This window comes from Hesperophylax consimilis, chromosome 14 (assembly GCF_061612785.1).
Source record: "Hesperophylax consimilis isolate HC1 chromosome 14, BYU_Hcon_1.0, whole genome shotgun sequence".
NCBI classification, from domain to species: Eukaryota; Metazoa; Arthropoda; class Insecta; order Trichoptera; family Limnephilidae; genus Hesperophylax; species Hesperophylax consimilis.
Window position 1 is genome coordinate 19,394,398 of NC_142849.1, and position 27,151 is coordinate 19,421,548.

Here is a 27,151-nt window from a genome sequence, read left to right on the forward strand (position 1 = left end):
TTTGAGCTAATCACTCTATTTATCAATTATGTATTTAATTTCATATGTTTATCTGTAAAGGACGTAATAAAATATACAAACATGTTTATAAAAGAAATTCATGACGTTTATCGTATTTTGGGGGGGGGGGGCACACATACAAAGCATGGTACATTGGTATGGCAACATTTTGGTAGGTAAGTACTGCATTTGCAAAAAATGTGCTAAAGCAGGTTTTAATACTGGTAATGATGTTTATTGTTTACTTGCAGATAGCAACGTAATGATCGTAATATTATTATAATGATGGAATGGCTACGAATTTAAATGCGTTACATACGACGTTAAATTTATAAAATATAGATTTTAACTGAATAAATAATAAAACTAAGTTTCGTACCTACTTCCAACTATAAGGTAATACTACATACTTGAATATTCCTACTGGAGGTTTGAAATCTCCTCACATTTCTCATTATACCTGAAATCATTCTTCAATAGAAGAAATAATGAAATATATATTTCACTCCACGAACATAAAAACCTGGACAGTAAAACAATACCGATAATAATATTTTTATATCGGGCCGATTGCATCCTTCACATAAAATACATTCAACCAACGTCTAATTAAAAAATAATATTGAAAAAAAAACAAAATATTATCCAACACACCTAATTTTTGAAGAATAAAGTTTTACAATAAAATGATCTTGTCCGAAAAATAAATAATAATTCAAATAATAAAAAAAAAAACAAAATCACAGCCTTTTAACTAAAAATCGTACTCGTCAAAAACATATATTTCCAACACAAAAATGTAACGCCTCTTTTGCTCAACATCATTACATATACAGGGTGTATCGGCACGTACCCGACAAACTTTAACCAGCTATTCCTTAGCATATTTGGAGTAAAAAATCTTATGTGCACTTTGCTGTCCAGTAACGTTTTTTTTAATAAAAAATTTACTATTCATATTTTCACCACATGTCACCACTGTTTTATCCTTTGTCAAAGTTTGAAAACCCATCTGGCAAATATTTTATTCGAATTCCGTTGAATAATGCACGACGTGTGTACCTATATTGGCGCACTTTTACGATCACAACGAAATGGCACGGCACCATTCGTCTCATTTTTAACTATTATTATTTAGTGTGTGCGAAAGAGCGAAGACGCTTTTTGACATACTTGCTTATAACAGCTGTTGAACACGAAACGCAATGCCAATGACAGTGATGTAGTGTGGAAATTTTTTTTTTTTGTTTTTAATTGAAAAAAAATGCTACCGGACAGCAAAGTGCCCATAACATTTTTTACTCCAAATGTGCTAAGGAATAGCTGGTTAAAGTTTGTCGGGTTAGTGCCGATACACCCTGTATCTAGGGAAAAAATACTTCAACAGACCACCCGAAAATATCAGAACAATCGAAAACGAAAAACACCTACTAAAAGCGATTAAAGAGAAATTCAATGTAAAAACACAAAAATGATGAAACTATATTCTAAGTTATTTATAAATTTTAATATTCATATTTCAATCATAACTACAAACACTAAGGACGGGTTGTTTCGGAGAATTTGAACAATTCATCAAATTTCAACGTTCATTTTCTGGTTCTGTGAAAGACTTATTCAAGTTCTGTTTTTCTATCATTGTAGGCTAGTTGCTTGACAAAACTGAAATAAAAACAGAACTTGAAAAAAAATTTCACAGAACTTGAAAATGAACGTTGAAATTTGATGAATTGTTCAGATTCTCCGAAACAACCCGTCCTTAATATTCTTCATCTTGATGCTCACCAATACATTTATGTGCTCACCACTATTCTAGACACAAGCTCCAGCTTCTATAGAAGAGAAACATTAAAAATCAAAAGCAGTGAAAACTAATTTTATGAATTATTTTAGTTAACATTAATGATTATACTCTGTAAATTGATGAATTACTTAATAAAGAAAAAAATCAATCTTAAGCTTCTTTATGGAGCGCCATCGAGGTGATTTTTTCACAAAAACGGGACTAAATGGCAAAAAAAGATCATTTTATGTTTATAAATAACCTTCCCAACTTGTTATAGGTCAGAACTCAGAATGCTATTTTTTACACTCACTAAATCAGAGGTTCCCAAACTTTTTTGCCCCGTAGACCAATTGACAATTTTTTTTTCCGTAAACCGTCCCATGTAATTATCGTTTATTTTTTCGTAAAAAGATTCCCTTCCCTTGCCTGTTCAACAACCGGGTGGCGGTATAGTTCCTCTGTATTTGCATTGTGCAGACAGGGGCGCCCTCGTGAAGTATTACACCAAATGAAAATGAAGCAGAATAAGCAACGGGAATTTCTTTCTGTAGCTAGAGCCCTACAGAACTGCCCCTTAAGTTCTTTGTCAGTGCTTACTCCAGTCATTTCTTGTTGTCACATGATTTTCAATTCTTCGACGTTCCATTTCCATAGTCAAAATGTCCTGAAACTTAGTTTTTAACTCTGTACATTTAAATGACAAATGAATTCCAACATTTTTCTGCTTATTTTGAACAGAAAAAAAACTTATGGTAACATAAGTTTTTTGACCGGTCGGTGGCCGAGTTGACATCGCGTTTGGGTCCCACCCAGGCGTAGTGTGTTCAATTCCTCGGCTGGCTAAGTCCTCCATCGCAACACAAGCAACATTTTCAGCTTACTGTGGTGGTAGTAGGAGATTTTCAAATATTGTCAGGTTACTCGTAACCTGGGAATGTTTGTCTTTCTTTTAAAAATATGTTTTTAAAAGATATGTTTAAAAAGTTTTAATTTCTCCAAAACAATAAGATAAAACAGGATAATCATTAATCAATAATATTAATAAGCTGATCGATATAATAAAAAATAAATTATGTTGGAATAACCTAAAAACTGTCAGGTTACAAACTTGAACTTACGTAGGTAGTACATATAGAACAAGTTGAATACTTGGTAAACTTTTACCTACAACTACTTTATGCATTTAAAAAAAAAACAAACATTTGATTAAACTTAATGACAAAGAACAACAACTTTTTGCATTTACGATTTTGAAAAATATTTTATTTAATATTATTTACGTAAATAATAATTTACGCGAAAATTTGCCAACCGACGCACCATTTTGACAGAACACCGAACATTACGAACAGATACGAACATTGCGTGACAGTCATGAACATCGAGCATATGTTGACATTTCAGTTCTTTGACAGATGAATAAAATCTCTCGATCACAAGTAGAGCGTTTGATAATATTATGTGCCACGTTATTACAATAGGTATCTTGATATAAATATATGCTGATAATATAAATTAACAACATCAAAATGAATGTGAGTAAACCATTTGTTCCAAAGAGTCATACAGATTTTTGTTTATTATTACCTTAAATCCTACCTTAATTGTCAACCACACCAATTTTCTGCTCCAGTAAAAATGTTACTGTTCAACATTCAGAAAAATTTATGCACGTTGAAAACTATATTTCATGTTTACTCTTATTGCAGGAAGCTGATATTCCAATTGACATTCACACTGGAAAATTACTAGACTGGCTAGTCAGTAGGCGACATGTCAAAAAAGACTGGCAGAAGAACATATTACCCATCAGAGAAAAGATCAACAATGCCATACAAGACATGCCAATACACGATGGCATCGCAAAACTGTTGACAGGGAGTCATATCAATTACTTCCACTGTATAAAGATTATTGACATTTTGAAGGAAACTGAGGCAGACTCTAAGAATCTGTTTGGGCGGTATGGATCCCAGCGAATGAAGGATTGGCAAGAGATCTCTTATCTGTATGAGAAAGATAATGTTTACCTCGGGGAGGCGGCACAGCTGTTGGTTCGAAATGTCAATTATGAAGTACCAAGTTTGAAGAAACAAATAGCTAAATTTGAACAGTTACAATCTGTGAGTATAAAATCTATGTTATAGTTATTACAGAAACCATTCATAAGGTAATATCATACTCGAAATGAGTTGGAATAGACTCAATTTTATAACGTGTGGATTCATTAGTTTGGTAATGAATTATAAAGTATTCCCAGGCAGAGCTCGTATACACATCATGGAATATTTCAATGAAATGTATGTGGTAAGTTGTTTGTTGTAATATAGATGAGTGACAGTTTCCATTCTTCTATAATAAAGATGAGTGTCAGTGACCATTCTTCTATAATATAGATGAGTGACAGTGACCATTCTTCTATAATATAGATGAGTGACAGTGACCATTCTTTTATAATATAGATGAGTGACAGTGGCCATTCTTCTATAATATAGATGAGTGACAGTGACCATTCTTGTATAATTGACAGGACCTTTGACTTCACCGATGATTAAGATACATAAGATTTTGTTCGTATTCAAACATGAATAAATACGTAGGGTTGTAATAAAAACCCAAATTAGTAAAATAATTTTGTTTATTTGTATGCATGGATTTACTTGCATAGTCGAAAATATTTGTCTGGAGAAATAAATATATATACACACCTACATATAAAAACATAAAATTGAATTGGTTACATTTTTACAAATAATAATCAAGGAATTCATTACATACATAGACATATGAATATTAGTAGACCTGCCCTAAGTGATTAAAAGCGTATTATTCCCCACTCCCCATACCGGTTCCATTGGAGCCGGCTGGGCTCGCGTATAGCCTCCCGTGAATATAGAAAATGTGACGTCATCATTCTTGTGCGAACTAGCGTCGAGCTATGGTCGAGGCATCATCGGTTCATTTTACGAAATAACACGGCAAAATGGTGGCTTGTGCTATGAAAACTTGTAAAGATAGATGTGAAAAAGAGAATAAACCCAATTGTCATATTACATTCCATATGTAAGCATTATTTTAAGCTTATTCACATCGTATAATATGGATCGGTTGTAGAAACATATACTATCACATCGAGATACATCTGGACGCAAAATACAAAGCCGTTTGCATAAGAATCAGGGATGTGCCTTCGCCTATTGCGCTTTGATAAAATACATAATCCTATCATTTGGAACTTCTATTTTTTCATCTGTTATATCTTGCTGGAACTCCGTCGTATTAAAAAAGGATAATAAACCAATCATTTTTAAATTTATTCCACTTTAATGGCGTTGTTACTAAACGTGTTTTGAATTTTACACAACTCATAAACAACACTTAATATAGGATAAATGGTTGGTTATCAATTGTGAAAAATTGGTATGTTTGGAAGTAAAATGTAGATACAGTGAGCATGTTTGGAATGAAAAATGTATTATCATTTTGCTGTCCGATGATATTTTTTATCTATTAAAATTAAAAATATTATATTTTTCTATCGCACGTCGCCACCGATCATATATTATCTTTGGATCATACTATCACACGTCGCAATGGACCATGTGTTAGGTACGCGCTTGTTTCGTATGTACTGTACTGCAGGAACGAGAAGGAGTGCATGTCACATAATGCGCTAGGTTATACCAAGTGGCGATGTGTGATAGAAAATCATGTTTTTTGTTTTTAATTGAAAAAGTGTCATCGGACGGCAAAATGATGTCCAAATTTTTACTCCAAATACTCTTAGGAATCGCTGGTAAAAGCTGTGTGTATATAATTTCATTTGTTTTTTTAGTTGTTTTACTTTTCTATTGTCTTCTTAAAAGTGAAATGTTATATATTTTCTTAAAGATTACATTATTTTATTATTAATAGGAACAGAGCAGTTGTGACAACCCTCCAACATTGGTCGAATGTAGCGATTCTCAAGTGTGCTCATGGTTGTTTACTGGGAAGTAAATTATGAACATTTATAAAAGTGTGTTAACTAAATACGTAAACAAAATATTCGACTGTGAAAATAGAAGAAATTTATTTTGCCGAATTTGGACTTCGCAAATTTGTTCATAACGTGGCGAGTAATTTGCGCTCCCATGTAAAAATGTCTATTCATTCAAAAGCAGATTTTACTTTTAAGAACTAAATGGTGATGTTATAATGCGAGATGCCTATATACTGTCAGATTGATTTATTGACGAATCACCGTCAGCTTCCCCCTCTGCGTTCCGCAACTGTTGATTTTACCCCTCACCTTTAAGTTCTAGTCTATTAATATTCATATTTCTGTGATTACATATCATTCTCACAGTTAAATAACACAAGAGATATATTAAAATGTATTTTTTTCATAAAAGTGTTCTGAAAATTCCAATATTCTAAAATTGGATGGTCACATTACCGACACCTCAGCATAATCTTAACAAAATATTTCACGAATACAATTGTAAAAAAATTACATTTTGCAAAATGTCTATGGGAATATGATTAAAGACATTTGACATTCTAGTATCTTCCGTCTTTTTCATTATCATGTAAAACGCATGATTTTTATCAACAGCTTTTAGGACGATAGTCTATGACGTGCATACAATCTCTCCCCGGGACTAATATATTGAGTAAATGTATGAAATGTGTGTCAGTAAATTTTTCTTATCCTAACAGTAGGAATAGAAGCAGTGGCGGCTCGTGACTTTTGGGTGTACAAGAATGCTTATAATTATAAAAAAATGGCATTATTGATGTTGTAGCCAAAAATGTATTGTTTTTATTTTCGAAAATTCGGCTTTTTTCAGGAAATCTGTGCGGCGCACGTTCAAATTAAAATTTCCTGAAAATCTTCATACAAAAAATTGAATTTTCAAAAAAAAAAAAATTGTCATGTTTGTTTTTAATTATCAACATGCCTTACTAATTTAACCTTGAATTGCTGTAGGAGTGTGACAAGAAGATCTCCGAGTATTCCAAAAGAGAGGCAGCTTCCCGAGCGGAGTTCAACGCTTTCTGCAAACAGATTGGGATCTCGGGAGATAAACTTAAAACAGAACTCGTTCAGAAAGTCAACGAATTGCCTGAAATTTATGAAAAGGTTTGTACAATGTGAATTAATAATGCTGTCCAATTATGTTTCTGCTTTATGCACCATAAGAAACGACTTAACTGTTAATAGTTGTTCCACACTTAACCCAATGCCTGCCCAAGCAATATACTCTGTCAACTATCACACGCCAAGCTATTTCAGCCTTTTTTAAGTTCTCAATTAAATTAATCTTTACGGCATTCCCATTGCCATTGAGGGCTTTGTTTATACTAGATGCTCATTACTGATATCTTTGGTACATACTTGATAAGATATTTGAATCCTCGAGTGTGTCCCGTTATGTATTTTCGACATAAATAATAAACACCGACAGAATAATTGAGTGCGGTGAACCGCCATAGTGCTGACTCACTAACACAAATAAACAAAGAGATATAAGATAAACACTCACATGTCATTATGGATTGTATCGAGTCGGCAACGATTCTCCAACTTTTTTCACATTTTATATTTGATATTGCACTAAATTGTACTACATTTTATTTACACAATGTTTTAAAGATTTAAAATGAATATTCTTTTTTCTCGTGGAATATTGTTGAGCATGGCCAAACACATAACGGTACGTTACATTCGCCACACATGTACTTCGTCGCTTTTCTTGTTTTTGGTCTAAGTTTAGTGTTAGAACAAACATAACAGTTTTTATAAGGTTTTTGGGTTTTTTCCTTTGCGGGTATAGGTATCGGCATATGTTTTACTAGCATTTTGGCAGATAACCGTAATGGCACATCTTGTGACGTACATGGACCAACTTCAGGGTGCGATGTAGTATGATATTTTTCTAATAATTGTCTTATCACATATAATTGGAAATCAGGAAAAGTAATGTTTTTGGAAGTAACGGTTTTGTGCATAATGTACGAATTCAGTAAAAATAAATCGATTAAATGAAAGAAAACTTTTTTGTACCACTTAATTGATTTTCTAAGCGAATTTACACTAGTTATCATCATATCCGCTTTATCTACTAAGCCCATGTTTTTATTATAATCTTGAATACAATTTGGCTTCGAAACTACTTCTCCAGTTCTAAAATTTATTTTCCCAGTTGGAGAAACTTTATCATCATGAAGCGTCGTTAACATGTGAATTTCTCTTTTGTCGTGCCATTTTAATGCCATCAGTGAATCGGAATACTGAGAAGTAATTTCCCCTTTCTTCAATTTGTTGAATTTTGGCATGTTTTTACGGTTTTTTCGCACCGTTCCACATGCGTTAGTTTGGTGGTCATGCAAAAATTTAAATAATATTGGACTAGTGTACCAATTATCTACATATAATTTGTGGCCTTTACCGAGGTAGTCATTTAACATAGTGGTGACAACAGCTCCTGAAGCCCCAAGACATTGATTGTCAGTGACATCCGTCCCATCTCCACAGTAAATAATTATATCTAAAATATAACCTGTCTTCGAGTCGCACAAAATAAACATTTTTATTCCAAACCGATGGCGTTTGGATGGAATATATTGTTTAAACTTAAGACGTCCTTTGAACTCTATAATACTCTCGTCAATGCAAAGATTTTCGTATGGCACCATTGTTTCTTTGAACATTTTTCGAGTGTGATTGACCAGAAGTTTAATTTTATTTAATTTGTCACCAGCAATTTGAGAATCAGGGTCTGACATATGCAGCATACTCAGCAATATCTGGTAACGATTTCTTGCCATCGTCTTGCCAAATATATTACTTGTCAGAAGGGGATCTTTTGACCAGTGCTCTTCTATCGTGTGGTGCTTATTTCTGGTCATTAGCATTGTCACTGCAATAAATATGTAGAGTTCATTAACTGATGTATCTTTCCACCTGCGAAGCCGTGAATGTTCAGAAATAACTTTATTTCTAATAGTCGCTTGATAATATTTGTTTGTCTCCTTGACAATTTCGGCCATTATATTTGTATTTAGAAAGTGTTCAAAAAAATTTATTTCCGGGGAATTTTCTGATAATAATGGGGTCGCGATTATTCCAGATGGAAAATCATTAAATTGATGGATGATTGGTTTAAAATTTCCGGAATTCACAGTCCAATTTCCTGACGAAGTTCTTTGGGTAACTTCAGTCTCCATAGGCTCATCTTCATTGTCACTAAGTTGCGTTATAATATCTGAGTCATCATCACTTTCCTCAATTTCAGAGTCAATATCGAGGACGAATTCTCTTATCTCTTCTTCATTGAGATCGCGTCTTGACATATTTAGGGATATTAAAAATAAAGTTTCAAAAATGATTTTATAAAAGTACACACGAAAAGAAATATCGAACTAAATTAAAAAAAAATACGCAAACTAAATTCTCAATTCGGGAATAAAAACTCAAGTCCACATTTCCGCCGAATATTAAAAAAACTTTTAGAACCACACCACAGAGAACGTAATAAGAACCACGTGATATCCACACACACGACGCTGCGATGGCGGGAGATTCAAACGACTTCGTCAAGAAATCTGTTGACCTTTTTTGGATGCTGTTTTTCGTAGTATAAACAATTAAAATTGTCATATTTTACCAGAGATGTCGCAAAGAAACAGTTCATAATATTTTACAAAATAATATTTAGCCCCATCTACCGTTAGAACTTAGAAATATCATCTTCGAAACATTCATACTGGCGATTTACGTGATACGGCGTAGATGGCAGTTGTGGCACGGATCGTTCGTACGCCGATACGCGTAAATGGCAGCGATTGGGTTAATTGGTATCTAGCATAGCATTTTTTTTAATCAAAAATTATGGTTTTTTCCCTTCAAAGGTGTTCTAGCCCACCATTTCAAATTATGGAGAGAGTGAAGGTGATATGGTGAATTTATATATTAATTTTATTCAAATGAGCAAATTTCATAATTATATGGAGGATTGGAGTCGAGTTCAAACATAAAAGGTATGAGATGTTGAATAGAGAGGAGGCGAATTTAGATAAGGCTTGATAGAAGAGAGGGGCAGTCAAAAATATGTGATCTATAGTTCCTACTTCTAGACCACAGAAAGTACAATCTGAAGAGTCAAGCACTTGGATTTTAAAAAGGTGAAAAGGAACAGAAAAATATCCAATTCTCATTCGAATGGTAGCATGTTATGATTATAAATTACAGTACCGTTATATTTGTTAATATGGGATAGGTACATATTAATATTTTTAATTTCGTTTAATATTTTAATGTGTATTGCTTACTTCTTATGTATGGCAGTGACGCATGGAATTGGCAGAGAAATTATACTGAATGCTTTACAAATGTTATGTTGATTCGCGAAGAATTCAAAGCCGATGTAAGCGTATTGAATAAGAATACAAAAAAAGGTACGCTTAGATGGTTTGGGCATGCAGAGCGAATGAACCAACAAAGAAGTGTAAGGAGAATGACGCGAATGTGAATGATATAAGAAGTCAGGGATGCCCGAGGAAGACATGGCACAATCAAGTGAACCAAATGCTGCATTCGGGCCATGTTAAGAGTCAGAATATTGAGAATTGAGGAGCTGGATGTTATAACAACTTTAACGCGCACAACCATGTTTTAGCTCCCACCGCATTTTTGGTATCTTCCATCCCTTCTTTAACTACTTTGTAAATATTACTTCTAAAGGTTTTACACAGATGGAGCTACATGGAAAAGTTTCAACACTAGTTACAAGTAAATACTACGCATTTCAAAAAAAATTTAACACGTTTTACTCAAAATTACAATTTTCATCATTAGTTGTTATTACTTTCCGCTCCACAATATTGTTCTATTAATAAAATAACAGAAAGGTATGTGTGATTGTAAATGAAACAACGAGATGACGAATTGTTTGGCTGTCTATCCTCGTGGAAACGTCGTGATGGTTAGTTAGTTACTTCTTGTTAAAGAGCAATCATTTTTATGAAATGAATTTCTTACAAATGATATAATTAGTACGTATTGGGACAGGGAATAACTGGTCATTAATCCATCTTATTACTCTCATTTCAGATAGGAAACAAGATATCGGCTCTGAAGCCTGCCATAGCCCTGTACGCTTCATTCACGCGTTGCATTGTGAGTGCGGAGCAGGCGCAAGTGTGCGTGCCGCTGGTGCGCTTCATCGCCGAAAATGGCAACACCACACTCTACGAGTGGAGCTATGGGGAGGCCCCCCTAAGCGTGCAGCCCGACGCCATCATGATTCAGTTGGACGTGGAGGATGAGGGAAATGGAGAGGCAGGTTTTATTTAACTATGTTTTTATGCAACAGCAAGTTATTAACCCATTACATGATAATATCCTAAAATCATTCATTAAAGCAACAATGAAAATTAATCTGAAAGTCCCTGTAAGAACTAGCACTGACAAAATCTTCAACAAACTTAACATAATGTCAATGAAACAACTCTATTCTGAATCAAATACTCATTTACATTCTTGGTTCGCCCCCATCTTGAATATGCTTGTGTTATTTGGTCTCCTTTTTATGCTGTCCACATTCGACGCATTGAATCTGTTCAACATCGGTTCTTAAGAGGGATTGCTAGGAGGCTAGGTTTAGAAAAAGGCAAATACTCATATGATGAAATTGAACGAACTCTAAACCTCTCTCCTTTGGATGTCCGTCGGGAAAGAAATGACCTCATTTGCTTCTTCAAAATTATAAATGGTATTATTGATTCACCTACTCTACTGCAACTCATTCCCTTCAATATCCCCTCGCAAAGACTCAGAAATAATGAACTGCTCTTTCTCAACCATCATTCGACAAATTATGGATATTATTTGTTATATTATAATATTATAATATTATTTGTTATATTATTATAACACCCCTATACACACAAGCCCTGCTTATTTATGGGGGTACATCGAATACTTATATTATGTAATTAATAACCTACTATATTGTGTAATTATATTATGTAATTGTTATATTATGTAATTCGTGTATCTTTTTTTTACTAATAAAAAAAACAAAAAAAAAAAAAAAACAATTATTCACTATTGTCCAGAATGTGTAGACTGGTCAACTCAAGTCAAAACCTTAACTTTTTTGGGATAAGTCTAAATAATTTTTGCCAGTCGCTAAACAAGTGACGGAATATTATAAGTGTCCTGTGGTCCTGACCCACGGAGTATTCTTGATTTGATTCGACTTGTCACTTTATTTTCTTATATTATATCTACCATATGTCTTTGCTTTCATGTACCTTTGTCTACTCCTATATTTTTCATTTTACTTTATTCGTGTTATTATTTTGTAATTTGGACGATGTCCGTTAATAAATAAATAAATACAAAACACAAGAAATAACACCAAACACATATATTAGAAAATCTCAGGGTCAAAAACATATCCAACAACCAATTACAAATACAACATTTGGGCAAAAAAGCTTCCTATACTGTGGTTCTAAACTCTACAACAAAATCCCACACATTCAAAACTCACAATAATATTTAAACATTAAAATCTCAAATAAAAAGCTGAATACAAAACAGAGAGATCAAAAATAGATAATATCCAAATACAGACTGAAACTGAAACCACCCGACTGAACAAAAAAACACCAAGTAATATATTTATAATTATTTCAGAAAAAACACTATTTTTTATTTCTTCCGACTTTATGTCCGGGTTAAATCTTTCCCACAGGAAAAACTAAACCCTTCCACACACTTTTCCACAAATTATCATCTAGTCAATCAACATTATGCAAGTGCATTATATAAGCATAATAAATACAAAACAATACAAGATCAAAAACACGTCAACTCACCAGAGATCAAATGGGAAAATAATTCACAGACTTCAGATATTTTCATATCAGAGGGTTCGGCTTGGTAGAACTTCTAATTGGACCCATAAATCCTACTGATCCCTCAGTATAAATATTTAAAAAATCTTTCGTAATCCTATTTTTTTTTTTTTTCTTAAAAGAAAGACAAACATTCACAGGTTACGAATAACCTGACAATATTTGAAAATCTCCTACTACCACCACAGTAAGCTGAAATTTTTTGCTTGTGTTGTGATTGAGGACTTAGCCAGCCGAGGAATTGAACACACTACGCCTGAGTGAGACCGACCGGTCATTACATGTATTTAATATGACGGATTTTTGCATTTTTATGTATAAATTCTTTGATAGATCTAATACGCCTTAGTTTTGAATGAGAGAGCTAGGTATAATGCCAGTAGCCGAAATAACAAATGGCAATATTTTTATAGTCTGAGAATGCCAACTTACTATTACTCTCATTTCAGATAGGAAACAAGATATCGGCTCTGAAGCCTGCCATAGCCATTTATTATTATTATTAATTACTTTATGTTATCCATACTACTAAATCTTAATAATATGTAAATGAAATCCTTTTTTAGTGAGGATAGAATTTAGATCCCAGTGAGGATATCATTATATCTACATATTTTTTTTGTAACTTTTAAAGTATCTGTCAAATTAAAATTATGTATACTACCAACCATGTAAAAGCCCTCTGGGCGTTAAATAAATATATAAAAATATTGGTTACGAAAAATCTAAAAATAATAAAACACTAATTATTATGTATTATTATTCATTGCTGAATGCATACATACATATATTTGGGAGGCGGATATGTGTTCCGCCACCCCGGGAACCATTAATTTGATAACCAATATCTCTGCCATAGGTCACCCCAATTGGTTGTTTGGAGACATAGCAGGGGTGCTCGGGTTCATGGGATGAGATTCTTCCAGGTCTTGTCGGCGGCTGCGTCTACCCACCAATGGCCTGGCGAGCTGGATTGGGAGAGGCCGGTCGAGGGAGCCCCTTTGACCCCCTAATTCCTACCAACCCCTCATAAACTTTCCTTCCCAGAACTTCCACTCCTTCCTTTATTTAAAAAAAACCATCCACACAGCATCCCACAGATGAAGGAAATTATTTTGCTCTTGGCCTCCCATGTGGGGTTAATGTAATTTTTTTGTTAAATATCCTTTACCAATGGTTATGTATAAAATGAAAAATTTTGCAATGGTAATTAATAATGTTACGTGTTTTCCAGATTGACTTTGGCGATGGTGATGATGGGGGAGCCATAGACTTTGGAAATCTTGAGGAAGCAATAGATTTTGGTGCAGAGGAAGCCCAAGCTGAAAACATTGACTGGGGCGGCATTGATGGCTTGGACGATGTCAAGGCAAGTTCCATTTATCCATATTACAAACCTGTAAATTTCTGACAGTGATGATGATTGAATTAATCATATGAATTTAACTAATACACCGCTATACACGTAATATGATGTTCAAATATCGACCAAGAGGCAGCTTATCTTAAAATCTTCACCGCATTCTTGATATACATAAAATATCACTCGTACACGGTGCTCTATTTGGCGTATAACTCATTTTTATAAACTGCTATAACCCTCTTATTTCTTGACAGATTTATGAATTGCTTATCTTAAAAAGTTCATTAATTGTCCTCAATTATGCTCGCGCCACGGCAAGGCTGGGTTCAATTCCTAGATGCGTCTGTATCATTTTCTTTTGAGCTAATATTGTCTTCAATGATTATATAAGAATATTTTAACTAGTGAATATCAGATGTCAGTAAGATAAATGTTCAAACTATTTTTTGGCTCACTTATCCGTAAAATTTATAACATATTTACATAATATACAGCCGCTAAAGTCGAATGCATAAATATATGTATGTAGCAGTAGTGGCACTACTCTTGCATAAATTTGCGTAGCTGCGTATAGGTCAAAGATGAATCCAACGCTCTGAATGGTTAAAATCTCTTTTATAATGTGCATATGTTGTTGTTTTCAGGATAATTCACTGGGCGACATGGAGGTGAACATGACCCTGGAAGAGTCGGGGATCGTGGTGGAGGACGGGGGCACTCTGGGGGGAGTGGCTACCGGGAAGGACGCCCTCACTCTGCTAGACAATGTGTCCACCAGGGCTGCATTCCTTGACCAGCTTATGGAGGTAAGAGATAAAGAACATCCCATATTTTTTTTGTTTCTTAACTTAGTTGGAATTAATTATGTACGATTGTTGCATCCGAGATAATTTATTATTCACAAGCTGTACCCCGCCGCGCCTTGCTGTGGCTCAGTCTGCTGTGCAGATCGAAAGAAAATAGCGCATTTTGCGTAACATTTACGTCCAAAAGATGGCGATGTTTTTTTTAAATATGCATATTTGTCCAACAGATTACACTGTTTTTCAAAAAAGCATGTTTTACCTGGCACAGGTGACATCTACGTAATATAGGTATATAAAAAAACATGCGTATTTGAATGTAACGTTGTGTCAAAATTTCAAAGCAATCAGTGAAGAACTTTTGAAGCCTTAAGATTTTAAAAAACGAACATTTACATTTTTATTTATATAGATTTTCTTTCTCAAAACCCTTTGTTTAAGATAATTATGCAGGTATATTAAGGGGATTAAGTATATTTTCTGTATATTATAAGATATACTAGCTGCAGTAACCAGTGAATTATGCAGAGTTTTTTCGAAATCAGTACTTTTCCTCTAATTACGTATGAAGGTCAAGTGTGCAAAATTTCACCATGAAGTATCATATTCTGCTTTAAGGGGCGGGAAAGGGGAATGGAGGGTCGGTTTTCAAAATCTAATCTAGCACCTTCCTCTTTTCTCAAAATTTCATCAATTTCGGAATAAAACTGTAGATTTGCATAAAAAACAAACCCTCAAACACTATTCTTTATACAAATACTAGTTGAAGTTCCTGGCGTTGCTCGGCCTTTATAAAGAGTTTTTAGAAATCAGATATAAACAGTGACCTTCCTCTTGTTTTGAAGATCAAGTGTGCAAAATTTCTTCAATCTCGGAATAAACCTGTAGATTTGTATGAAAATCAATTCGATGCCTCCCGCCAGGTGTTCGCCACAGACACTCTTCTTGATCTCAAAAATTGTTTTAAAAATGTACAATACATATTTTAGTATTGTATTCCCAGGAGTTATGTATTTAAGAGTCATTGTAGATTTTCACATTCTGCCATTTGTTCATGACAGTTGGAGGCGTTCCTGAAGATGCGTTTCTATGAGATATCAACGGACACGCAGTTCAGCACGTTTAGCTCGCTGCAGGACCTGCCGCTGGAGTCGCCCGACTCCATCGCCTCCATGCTGGACCTGGTGGCCATCACCATCGGGGAACTCACCGATAAGAAGGTCAACCACCTTCACAACATTAAACATTCTCCCAGGTATGTCAAATGTTACCACCAATATTAATGAAATTTCATTTTTTCAAAGTCTAATTTTTTTCATTTCAATTTCAATAAATTGAACCATTATTTACATATTCTGAATGCTTAAGAATAAACTATTGTGTAGTTTCGGAAACAGAAGAACAGGGAGGGGGAATATCTTAAAAAATAGCAACGGGATATTTGTTTGAATGCAGATTGATTACCAAATACATACTTTTTCTAGGATTACCTAAATTAAAGAGTACCTATGTGATGTAAAAAACAACTTAGATATTATTGCATAAAACTCTCATTTGGGGGAAGTGTATTACACCCTCTGGTGCAGAAGGGTTATGCATTAAAAAATTAATATCAATGTGTTTGTGTTTCAGATACGTGGATACCCTGGCCGAGCAGTTGAAGCAGAAGCTGACCATCAGCAACAAGATGACGTCCCTCATTGAGGTGGCCAAGCAGAAGAAGAAAGAGACCAACGACCAAGTCAAAGCCATTATTCCCATCCTCTCTCTCATCATCACCAAAACTAAGGAGCTACAACTGCAGGTACCAATCTCACTCTAATATATCGTCAGTGTAGCGCAAGAAGTTGTTAAGTGACATTTTTAGTAAAATCGAGTTTAAAATATTGTGGGATATTTTTTTATGAAAATTAGAGGACAAGAAGACATCTATACGGTTTTGGCTTTAAAACATCTGCCTTGGGGGGAAGAAGTTATTAATTGTATAAAATGTAATCTTATTAAAATAGAAATCATCAGGTTACTTAACCACCAGCCGGCGGGAAGCATCTATAATCATTTCAACGCGAATGCTTCTCACGCGGGACCCATTTATAATCATTTCTAGGTTTGACTCCTCGCTGTATTGCGTACAAGCACGATACAGAACCGATATTCATTTATAAAAATTCCCCATTCATATCTCTAGCGAGTCTCTAGAAATATGTTCAATAAATTTATTTGTTTATCTTGAGTAAGGTCAAGATCAGGTGTAAGATCGTTTCAAATTTGCGGCATCTTTTTAAATGGTCTTGATCGGCGCGCATGCGCAATAGACGATTACGGCGATGTCAGTGGAACGGTGCCCCACTTTTAACTATAGGCTGATTTTGCGACGGTTTTTAAGCAATTGTGAATTTAGACTTCAAAATTCATTTGACAATCTTATTTAATAATATGGAATAAAAATAAATATTTAAAAAAATGTTTAATATAAATAATTATATTAATTAACCTAAAAAATTAATTTATTTTTGAGATTTGCAACCAGTGTATATTACGCTGCATCTTGTTTCGTGTTTTAGAAAATTTGTATATTGGCACACAATGTGTTTTAATATAAATATAATATTTTTGCCCAGAAAACTGAATTTTTCTAATTGATGTTTTTAGAAACAAAGAGTCAAGGACATAATATGTCATAGAAAAAATAGCCTGGATATTTAGTATTATTAGTATATTTAGTATTATTATACTCAATTTTATTACCTCGCTTAAGTTGTGGCAAAGGATTTTTTATTATAAGAATATGTGTCTAAGTTCCATACAAAACTTCTGTATTAAAAACCACGTTCTGATTGTTTTACATAGGATTGTTATTATGAACCTGGTGGCACTGGCAATTTCTATTGCGTGATGTAATGACTGTTTGACAGAAACAGGGTACCTTGTATTGTCACATAGTCAGCTCTGCCATGGCCGTGATATCACTCAATCAAGAGGTTGAATACTGAATGTCTCTCATTTTAGGTACAAATATCCAATGTAGAAGATTTAACCCGACAACGACCACTATACATTGTATATCTAAATAATTGCAATAAATTAAGGGTTTCAAAATTAGTACTTTCCTCTTCGAAACTTTGTTAATTGTACATAAAAATGTTTACATTTCCATCAAATTATTGCAGTGTCATTGTTCTTTTGAGATATCTCTTCTTTTTCTCTTTCTGTCGCTGGGTATAGACTTCATTCATTCTTTTATTTCCCAGCTCATGTACAACAATACAATCTACTCCCCCTCTGTGAGAGATTAATTATTATGTCTTTTGTTTTTTCCAGATCGAAGCCGATATTTCAAAGAGATACAATAAGCGAACTGTTAACCTGATGGGCGGAGTGAAGACGTTATAATATCATACTATTATTTTTGGGGAAAGATGTAATGTATTAATATGTACATTATGTATATGTATAGGGATATAATTTTATATGATATTCATTTGTATTTAAAATATGAAATAAATAAAAAAAAATCGTAAATGTTTTTTTTATTGAACACAATTTAATACAATTTTATTACAGTTTTTCAAATATTAAATTACTTTTAATGTGGAGATTTTACAAAAAAATGGCTTGTAAACTTTTGCACAAAGCCAACACAATGAACTCATTGACAAAATACACCAAACTATTTTACATAAAAATCAACAGATTGACAATTTACACCAGATACTGAAAATTCTCTAGTTGTTAGTTGATAATCACTTACATTTCAAAAATGTACAATTTTTTTAAATAAAGTTTTTCACTTTCACGTCAAATTTCAATGTTATCGATCACTTCAAATATTATCTTTTAATTGAATAAACTATTCTCACGCTTCTTCTTCCACTTTCCTTTTCTCCCACAGTACTAAATAACCCAAATCGTGGAGCAATAGAAGCTCTGGTTTATTTGAACTCTTGTGAGGCACACATTTACATTTGGTTTAGTACCTACCTATATATTCTTAGAGTATCTACCATGTTTTTTCTTTGACAGTAGCTCATAAATAAACCACTCACATTGATATCTTCGGGCTTTTGTATGAAACAAATTGGACCTAAAAAACCATAGATGTGCCAATAAATTCTCATTCGGAGCTTACTTAGAGTAAAGACGCCATTTACCGGGTAGTTGCCCAATTCCGGGTACCCCTTTATGTCGAAACTGGTGCCAACTGCGCGAACTAATCGACCGGTAAAACAAAGATCTTACCATCCGCCATCATAAGGCGAAGATCGACAATCGTCACTTGCACGTTCATTAAGTTGCAGGCATTTTTGCAAAAAATCTGATAAATAGTTTATCAAGGCAGTTTTAACACGGCATATTTTGATAACAAGGTTAAGTGTTTTTTAGAGTTATTAAAATTTTTCTTTTAACCTATGTAGTTAAGTTCACACGACATGCATTCTTTGGACATTTCATCGCTCTGTTACGTTTCTGTCATCATTTCGTTGTTCAGATTTGTGATATCCGCAATACCGGGTACCCGGTAATGGCCAACTTCGGGTACCCGATAAAAGGCTTAATTTTTTCAGCTAATATTTGTTTTAGATGGCAACTTCAACACGTAAAAAATGGGATCCTCCAGATATGAAAAGAGCTATAGAAGCTGTTCAAAACCAAATGATGGGATATATGAAAGCAGCCCGGGAGTTCCATGTCCCACAGACTACTTTGGAAGATTACGTGAGAAATAAGAAGCAAAATAAGTTGCATCGACAAACTGATTTCCCAGAAGTCTGGAAGAAAGCCTACACTGTCAGCAGGATTTGAAAAACAGCTTGTGCAGTACTGTATTCAAATGGATGAACGGTTCTACGGACTCACTCTCGCTGATGTCAAAAGTTTAGCTTTTCAACTTGCCGATTTAAACAAAATACCACATCCGTTTAACGTCGAAAAAAGGTCTGCTGGTGGAAAATGGCTTAAATTATTTTTACAGAGACACCCCTATCTTGCCCAGAGGAAGCCCCAAGGCACGTCTTTGGCACGCATTAAAGGTTTCAACCCAGACAATGTTTCAAAAATTTTTGATATTTTGGAGGCACAACTAGACAGTGTTGATAATTCCCCAACTAGAATTTACAACTTAGATGAAACTGATATCAGCGTTGTGCAAAGTAAATTGCCAAAAATATTATCGCTGAAAGGAAAGAAGCAAGTCGGAGCTATAACATCTGCAGAAAGAGGAGCCCTCATAACTGTTATAACATGTATGAGTGCATCTGGCAACTACGTACCTCCGATGCTCATATTTCCCCGTAAAAACATGAAAGCAGAACTCATGGATGGATCTCCTCCAGGAGCTATATCGGCGTGCCATCCTTCAGGCTGGGTTCAGCAAAATATTTTTACTGATTGGTTTCGCCACTTCGTTAAATACACCAGGCCTTCTAAAGGGGATCAAATTATTCTTATTCTGGATGGTCATTACTCGCATACACGAAATATTGACGTAATCAACATGGCCCGCGACAATGGCGTTATAATAATTTGTTTACCCCCACATTTAACTCATAAGATGCAACCGCTAGACCTATCTTTTATGGGGCCATTTAAAACATATTATTCAAAAGCTGTAACTACGTGGTTGAGGAATAATGTCGGAAGAATGGTGACTCCATTACAAGTCGCAAGTTTTATGGGGCAAGCATACCAACGTAGTGCAACTGTTGAAGTGGCCATCAATGGTTTCCGCAAAAGTGGCATATTTCCTTGCAATTGTTTCATATTCAGAGACCACGATTTTGCTCCTCACGATGTTTCAGAACCGGAAGAATCACAAAATATGACGCTAGAAGCTGAGTTACTTGATTCTGGCACACATCTCGTTGGCAACTGTTGGTACTATAGATACCCCTGCTGCATCTTCAAGCAATGATCCTATTAGATGTATTGACATTAAAAAAACTACCCACTGTTAAACCTAACACAAGTAAAAGAACTGGATCTGCTTGTTTAATTTCAGGATCCCCATACAAAAACAATTTAATTGAGTCTTTAGCTAAACAAGATAAGAAAGGCGTCAGTAAATTAAATTTGGTTAAAGGTAAACAACGCATTATGAAAAAACAGACGAAAACTGAAAATACAAAGAAGATGAAACAGAAGCAAAAAAAAGTGGACACATCAGATTCCAGCAGTGGTGAGAGTAACGATGACTCTGTTATTTTTATGGATACCGACGATGATCCAGATACCGATGAAGAAGATGCAGCGTGCGTTTACTGTAACAAAGCATATTCATCTAATTTCAGAGGAGAAAATTGGATAAAATGCATTGCATGTAAAAAATGGGCTCACGTAGAATATTCCGGTAGCGGGAATTTCGATTTCATATGTGATATTTGCCTTAACGGTTGAACTCAACAGTACGAAAATAAACAGCCTTTTTATAACTTAATTAAATATGTTTTATTGAAAAAAAAAATCAAAGCACCTGTAGAAATACTTTTTTATGCGTATTACCGGGTACCCGATAAATGGTAGGCATCCTATCACCGGGTACCCGATAAAAGGCAGGTATGGTACCCGATATAAGGACCTCTTTTTTTCAAAGACAAAATTTCTCCTTTCACATATTTTTCCTTTTGTGTTTTTAAGTACGGCCGCTAAATTATTTTTATTGTACGTACATGATAAAAGATTAATACAGTTATACACATACAAACTCATTTTCAGAAAATTCAATCATTTCTTCGTTTTATGGCTGATCAAAAAAAAGTACCCGGTAAATGGCATCCTTACTCTATTATAGTACACACCAATGAAAAACTCTGAAAGTTTATTTCATAGAATTTCAGAGTTTTTCGTTGGTGGTTGTAGTTAGGCAATCATACGACATCACAATATTTCAGTTCCAATTTTCGATCGGAGTTTTACCCCCCTGCAGTAGCCCAAACCATCTAATAAAGTTCACCAACGTTATTGTATCAGACGGCAGAATGAATTTTTATCTGTTCTTACATATTTCTAAGATGACTTGATGAGGTTCATTTTGCTTTTGCAGTGTAGAATTATTTGAACAAACTTAAGTAATTAATTTTCGGTGATTAATAAAAAATCTTTGTTCCTCCAGGCATTCCTTTCTAGAGACAAGAATAATTTGGCCTATTGACACATTTAGACACATTTTTAGCCCAATCCCAAGCAGGCGATTTGTAGTCAACGTCACTGGTATAAGTGTCCAGTACATTTCTGGTCTGTAGAGCGAGAATATCTTCAGAAATCAAGAAACATCACAACGTCACTATGCTCGATGAATGAGAAGCACCTGCTTCCAGGAGAGGATCGGTGATATCTTCAGAGACCATCCTCTCTTGAAGAAACTATTTGAGAATAATATAGCGGAGAATTTGCATTTACCGAATGAGCGCGAGGAGTCTATACGGCGCTTTCTGAAAAGGTCTGCATTTTTTAATTTTTTTTTTGGTACAAGAAATATACATATTTCACTTTTTTAACATAAAAATATACATTAAAATAAATCTAAATATTATTTTTTACTATTCCCGAACTTACATAAGTACATTTTAAATTTGCTCACTAATCATAAGGGCATACAGTGTTTTCTTAAATATTTTCATTCTATTTACTGTTGTCAAGCTATCGGGAAGGAGATTGTATACGTGCACACCTTATATTCTATTATCTTTGGTGCACACCCTCATCGCCTATGTTTCTTTTACCGCGTTCAGTCTTTACTGAATTTATGTACAGTTTATTATTTTGTCTTGTGTAGTGTTATGTACTTGTGATGGAAAATTAACTCACTGATTGTAGCTAACCATGGATGGTGGCTCAACTCTCACCCATAAGGGGCCGTTCAAGTATTACGTAAGCAGATTTATTACAATTATTTACCCCCTCTTCCCCCTTGTCACCAAAAGTAAGCAAAACTCTAACCCCCCCCCTCTCATGCTTACGTAAAAATTGGTACCTACATATATGCATTTTTCTGTTAATGTATTCTGTTTTTTAAGCGTGTGGGAATGGGGATTCGGGGGAATATGTATTCGGTTTTCAAACATAGACAATATGTGGGTTGCCAATGTGTAAAAAAAAATAACTACTGCTGAGCAGTGCTGACGTAATCACTATCTCGACCCCCCCACCCCCCCATGTCATCAAAAATAAGCAAAGAAAAGACCCCCCTGCCCCCCTATAGTGCTTACATAATACTTGAACGGCCCCTAACTGCCTGAGGAACATCCACATACATCGTATTCGTCTCAGCAGATTAGGCCAGAGGAAATCATAAGGAATTATCCTTTCAATTTGTTTATTAAAACATTCACCGTCATTAACCTCTGTACAGTTTGTTCAAGAAATGAATAATTTTTTGAAAATACAATTATCAGGCCTCATAATTCCATAACTGTGATTCCCTAGATATTATTTTAAGAGATTACTCATAGATGCCTTTGTAGGTAATGCAGGGATTGAAACTTTAATAAATAGGCCCACAGCGCGCAGAACCATTCCTACTGCCTGATAATAATAATCCGAGCTAATAAAACAACAAAGTGTTTTGTTAACCCGGGAGCTTTTGTTTAAAGAGTTTGTGATACAAACACAGAGATTGGCTCCTGAGCTTTCTGAGATATTCTGCCAGCACGGTTGCCTCATTTCCGTGCTTACATTAATAAAAATAAACTAACATTAGATTATTACAACATCACAATATTTTGAAACAGCCTCCACGGCGAAGACATACATAGCGCCCGCTTGTTAGGGCACGGTCTCCTTGCTAGACAGAGCGCCAGCTGCTGGTCACACTGACACAGGCGGGCCGCGCAGCTATCGGCATGGCCGTATCCAAGGTGGTCCACGGCGCACAGCGGCCGACCACGCCAACACCGCCACAGGTACGGCATGAAGTACACAAAGAACACCGGGCAGTTGACGGACGAATAGCATACGTCGTGCATCATGCAGCATCTGAAATTAATATGAAGGTAATAGAGAACTTTGAAGAACTTAATAGCTTGGAAATATTCAATAGCAACGTATTCTGAGTGGCTATCACCGCCCCCATCTTTCACTTTCCAGGTGGAAATGAATAAGGTACCTACTCATCCCAAACCAGTCATAAATCAACTGCCTTATGCTGATAATAGCTTCATATAGTTGAGTTAGAATAACAAATTCCTGTTTTAACTACAGCCCAGAACAGCTTACTGAAACTGCACTCATGACAGTCAGATAGGTATCAAAGTCACCAACGCATTATCTAATATATAGAATATATTGCATTTCGTCTGTCTGTAAATTTGTTTGTATGTGCCGTTTCAAGATGGTGGCCGTTTTGTGTGAAATTGTCATGTTTAATTAGACTTTTTTATTCGCATTTTTTCAATTTTATTGCCAAAACACTCCTTTGGCGTGAAATGCCAACAAAAAATATTATCAATACATAAAATATGGTACCTACCTGCCTGAAGAAGGTTTGAAAAAAGAATTGTCTAATGGTGACTTTTCTTGGACAAATTGTATAATTCCTTATTTGAAATAAAAAAATGTTACATTAAATATAAAATACATGATTTAATTGAGTAGTTTAGTATAGTACTTATCTACAAATCTTACGATTTCAGGCGAAATGTAGGTATTGATTTATTAAATAAGAAAAAACTAGAAATATACTTTTTTGAATGTGATATCTACAACAACTGTTCACAGAACTACTAGTCTATAATGCGCCTACTACACATTGGCCCAACGTGTACAGGACCATTGGGCCGAGTTATTTATGCACTTGGTGTATTGGTGGCCGCCAACATTGGCCGGCCAACCCGATTATTGTCGGTTTTCGTGCAGACATCAAAGGATCTTGGCGCCAACCCACGAACAGCGTTCAGACGTTAGCCCCATCTTCAGCCACCCGTACGCGTTCAGCGGAGTCAGTAGTGTACATTATTGCAAGTGTGACTATTTACGTTTACGAGGGTTTCATGATAACTCCTCAAAATGACTATTGAATTCACTTTTAAAAGGTGATGTAAAGTCATTAAAAGTGAATAAATGTGATGAAACAAAAACTAGGTTAAATAGTTACATTTATGTATTTAACCTGGTTTGTGTTTCATCACTTTATAGTACTTTTTATAGATGTGTTGAATTGTCATTTTGATGAGTTATCCAGTCACCGTCTACCGTATGTATGTATGTTGCTGACTAACCTGTCTATGCTGTCAATGATCTTCCCCGAGCCCAGGAAGCCGCAGTAACAGCCGTAGCCCTTGTAGGACAGGGGGTTGCAGCCCGTGGCGCAGGACAGCATGCTGTAGAGGTGCGTCACCCCTCGCTTCCCCCGCACTTCTTTTATTTCACCCTGTTCATTTTCTTCTCCATTCTTTTCCGAATGGTCAATATTATTGTCATCTATCGACCTGTAAATATTGGCAAAGATAAAAATATTTATCATGACGAAAGCTTTAATAAAAGCATTAAAATATATACAGGGTTTTCCGATAAGAGGTGTTATTTTGAATAGCCCGCTATTTCGGTAGATGTTACTTTTGAAGCTGTTATTTTTTGACATTTGACAAGTAGAAACTACGCCATTAATAAAAATGGAACGATACACGCTTCAACAACGCATTGAAATTATTAAAATTCACTTGAGTGAATCAAATGCAAATCATCTTGAGTGATGAGGCCCATTTCCACCTCGGTGGCTTCGTCAACGAGCAAAATTGTCGCATCTGGGGCTCGGAAAACCCAAGAGTTATTGTTGAAAAGCCTCTCTATCCTCAACGTGTGACTGTTTGGTGCGGTTTATGGTCCGGCGGAGTCATTGGACCTTACTTTTTCGAAAATGAGGCTGGAGCAACAGTTACGGTGAATGGATTGCGCTATCGAGAGATAATTAATGATTTTTTATGGCCTGAATTGAATGGTATTGATCTAACAACATTTACTTTCAAAAGACGGCGCTACGTGCCACACAAGCAACGAAACCATTGATCTTTTACGATTAAATATCAAAATAACACCTCTTATTGGAAAACCCTGTACATGTTTAGTAGTAGGAGCGAAAAGAGATTGATAATTAATTTATTTTAATATAATGCGTTTTCATGTTATGATGGTTGCCTGTAAAAGGCGTCAATATTCAAATACTTGCGAAGCTTGAAAATTAATTTGTACATATCACTCCGCAAACAGTCGTCTTTAGTATATAAGATTGTACATCTGATTTGCATTTGAATTGGTTCATATTATATATTCTTACAATGTCGTGCCAATCGTGATTTTTAAATATAATGTTGTTAAAAATATAATTATACAAAATGCGAACCAGTATCCTAAAAGTACCATTCGACACAGAATCAAGCGAAATTTACAAAACATTAGAAGTCTTGTCAATAAGACAACTTTATGCCAAATCTGCATTACTACACCTCCTCCAACACAAACTCCATATTCCAATTCAACCAAAAACCTCGTTAAAAACCAGATCCTTAAGAAATAAAACACTAAACATACCGATAACACACACCACACACGGACAAAGACACTTTCAATACTACGCTACTAAACTGTTTAATTGTATGCCCATTACTCTGAAGCAACTACTAACTGCAAATACATCCGCAAACATTCACAAAAAACATATCACAGCCTGGATCAAAAACCAAGATATTTTATTTTTTCAAAACATAATAACTCCAAACCAAACATAACTAAACCATAAAAAGTGTATAATAAATAAACACGTTTTTCGAGATTTTACCAACTATACTCACACTTACAATACAAATATATGCACTTACATATATGTTAATATATATTAATATATTTTTTTTACATATTTATTATGAATATTCAATTTACAAAAACCATTAAAATTTTATGAATATTCAATTTACAAAAAACCAAAAAATAAAAAAATTAAAATTAAAACTTATAAAAAATAAAAAACTTCTACAACACATAAATACTTGTCACACCTATACATAACCACGTAAACACCTCAGCACAGGTTCTCCTAGTGAGGTGTTCACGAAACATACAATATTACTCACATACAGTATCACCTTCTCAAACCTACCTTACACACAACATATTATAGTTATAAGTTTGAAATGTATCATATACAAATATAAATAATTATGTGAAACTGTAAATTATATATAGAAATAAATAAAAAAATTAAAAAAAGTATTGTGAATTTATTAACCAACTAGCTGACGTGTACCCGGCGTTTCTGGGGGTTATCCTTAGGAGATAGACATACACTGTGACTTACTTTTT

The 27,151-nt window shown here is 34.7% G+C and overlaps 2 protein-coding genes across 2 annotated transcripts; one reads left to right on the forward strand and one right to left on the reverse strand.

Annotated features, from left to right (window-relative positions):
• The first annotated feature begins 3,170 nt into the window (after positions 1-3,170).
• On the forward strand, positions 3,171-18,417 carry LOC149418014 (CDK5 regulatory subunit-associated protein 3). Its single transcript, XM_089639597.1, has 9 exons — positions 3,171-3,321; positions 3,496-3,909; positions 6,759-6,911; positions 10,884-11,111; positions 13,932-14,066; positions 14,705-14,866; positions 15,925-16,118; positions 16,496-16,667; positions 18,185-18,417. The coding sequence occupies exons 1-9, from the start codon at positions 3,316-3,318 to the stop codon at positions 18,254-18,256; spliced, it is 1,536 nt and encodes a 511-aa protein (XP_089495723.1). The 5' UTR covers positions 3,171-3,315; the 3' UTR covers positions 18,257-18,417.
• Positions 18,418-23,562: 5,145 nt separating this feature from the next.
• LOC149418015 (basic phospholipase A2) lies at positions 23,563-25,319 on the reverse strand. The gene is made up of 2 exons (XM_089639880.1): positions 25,075-25,319; positions 23,563-23,833 (listed from the first exon to the last, which is right to left on the reverse strand). The coding sequence occupies exons 1-2, from the start codon at positions 25,317-25,319 to the stop codon at positions 23,563-23,565; spliced, it is 516 nt and encodes a 171-aa protein (XP_089496006.1).
• Between the last annotated feature and the right edge of the window lie 1,832 nt (positions 25,320-27,151).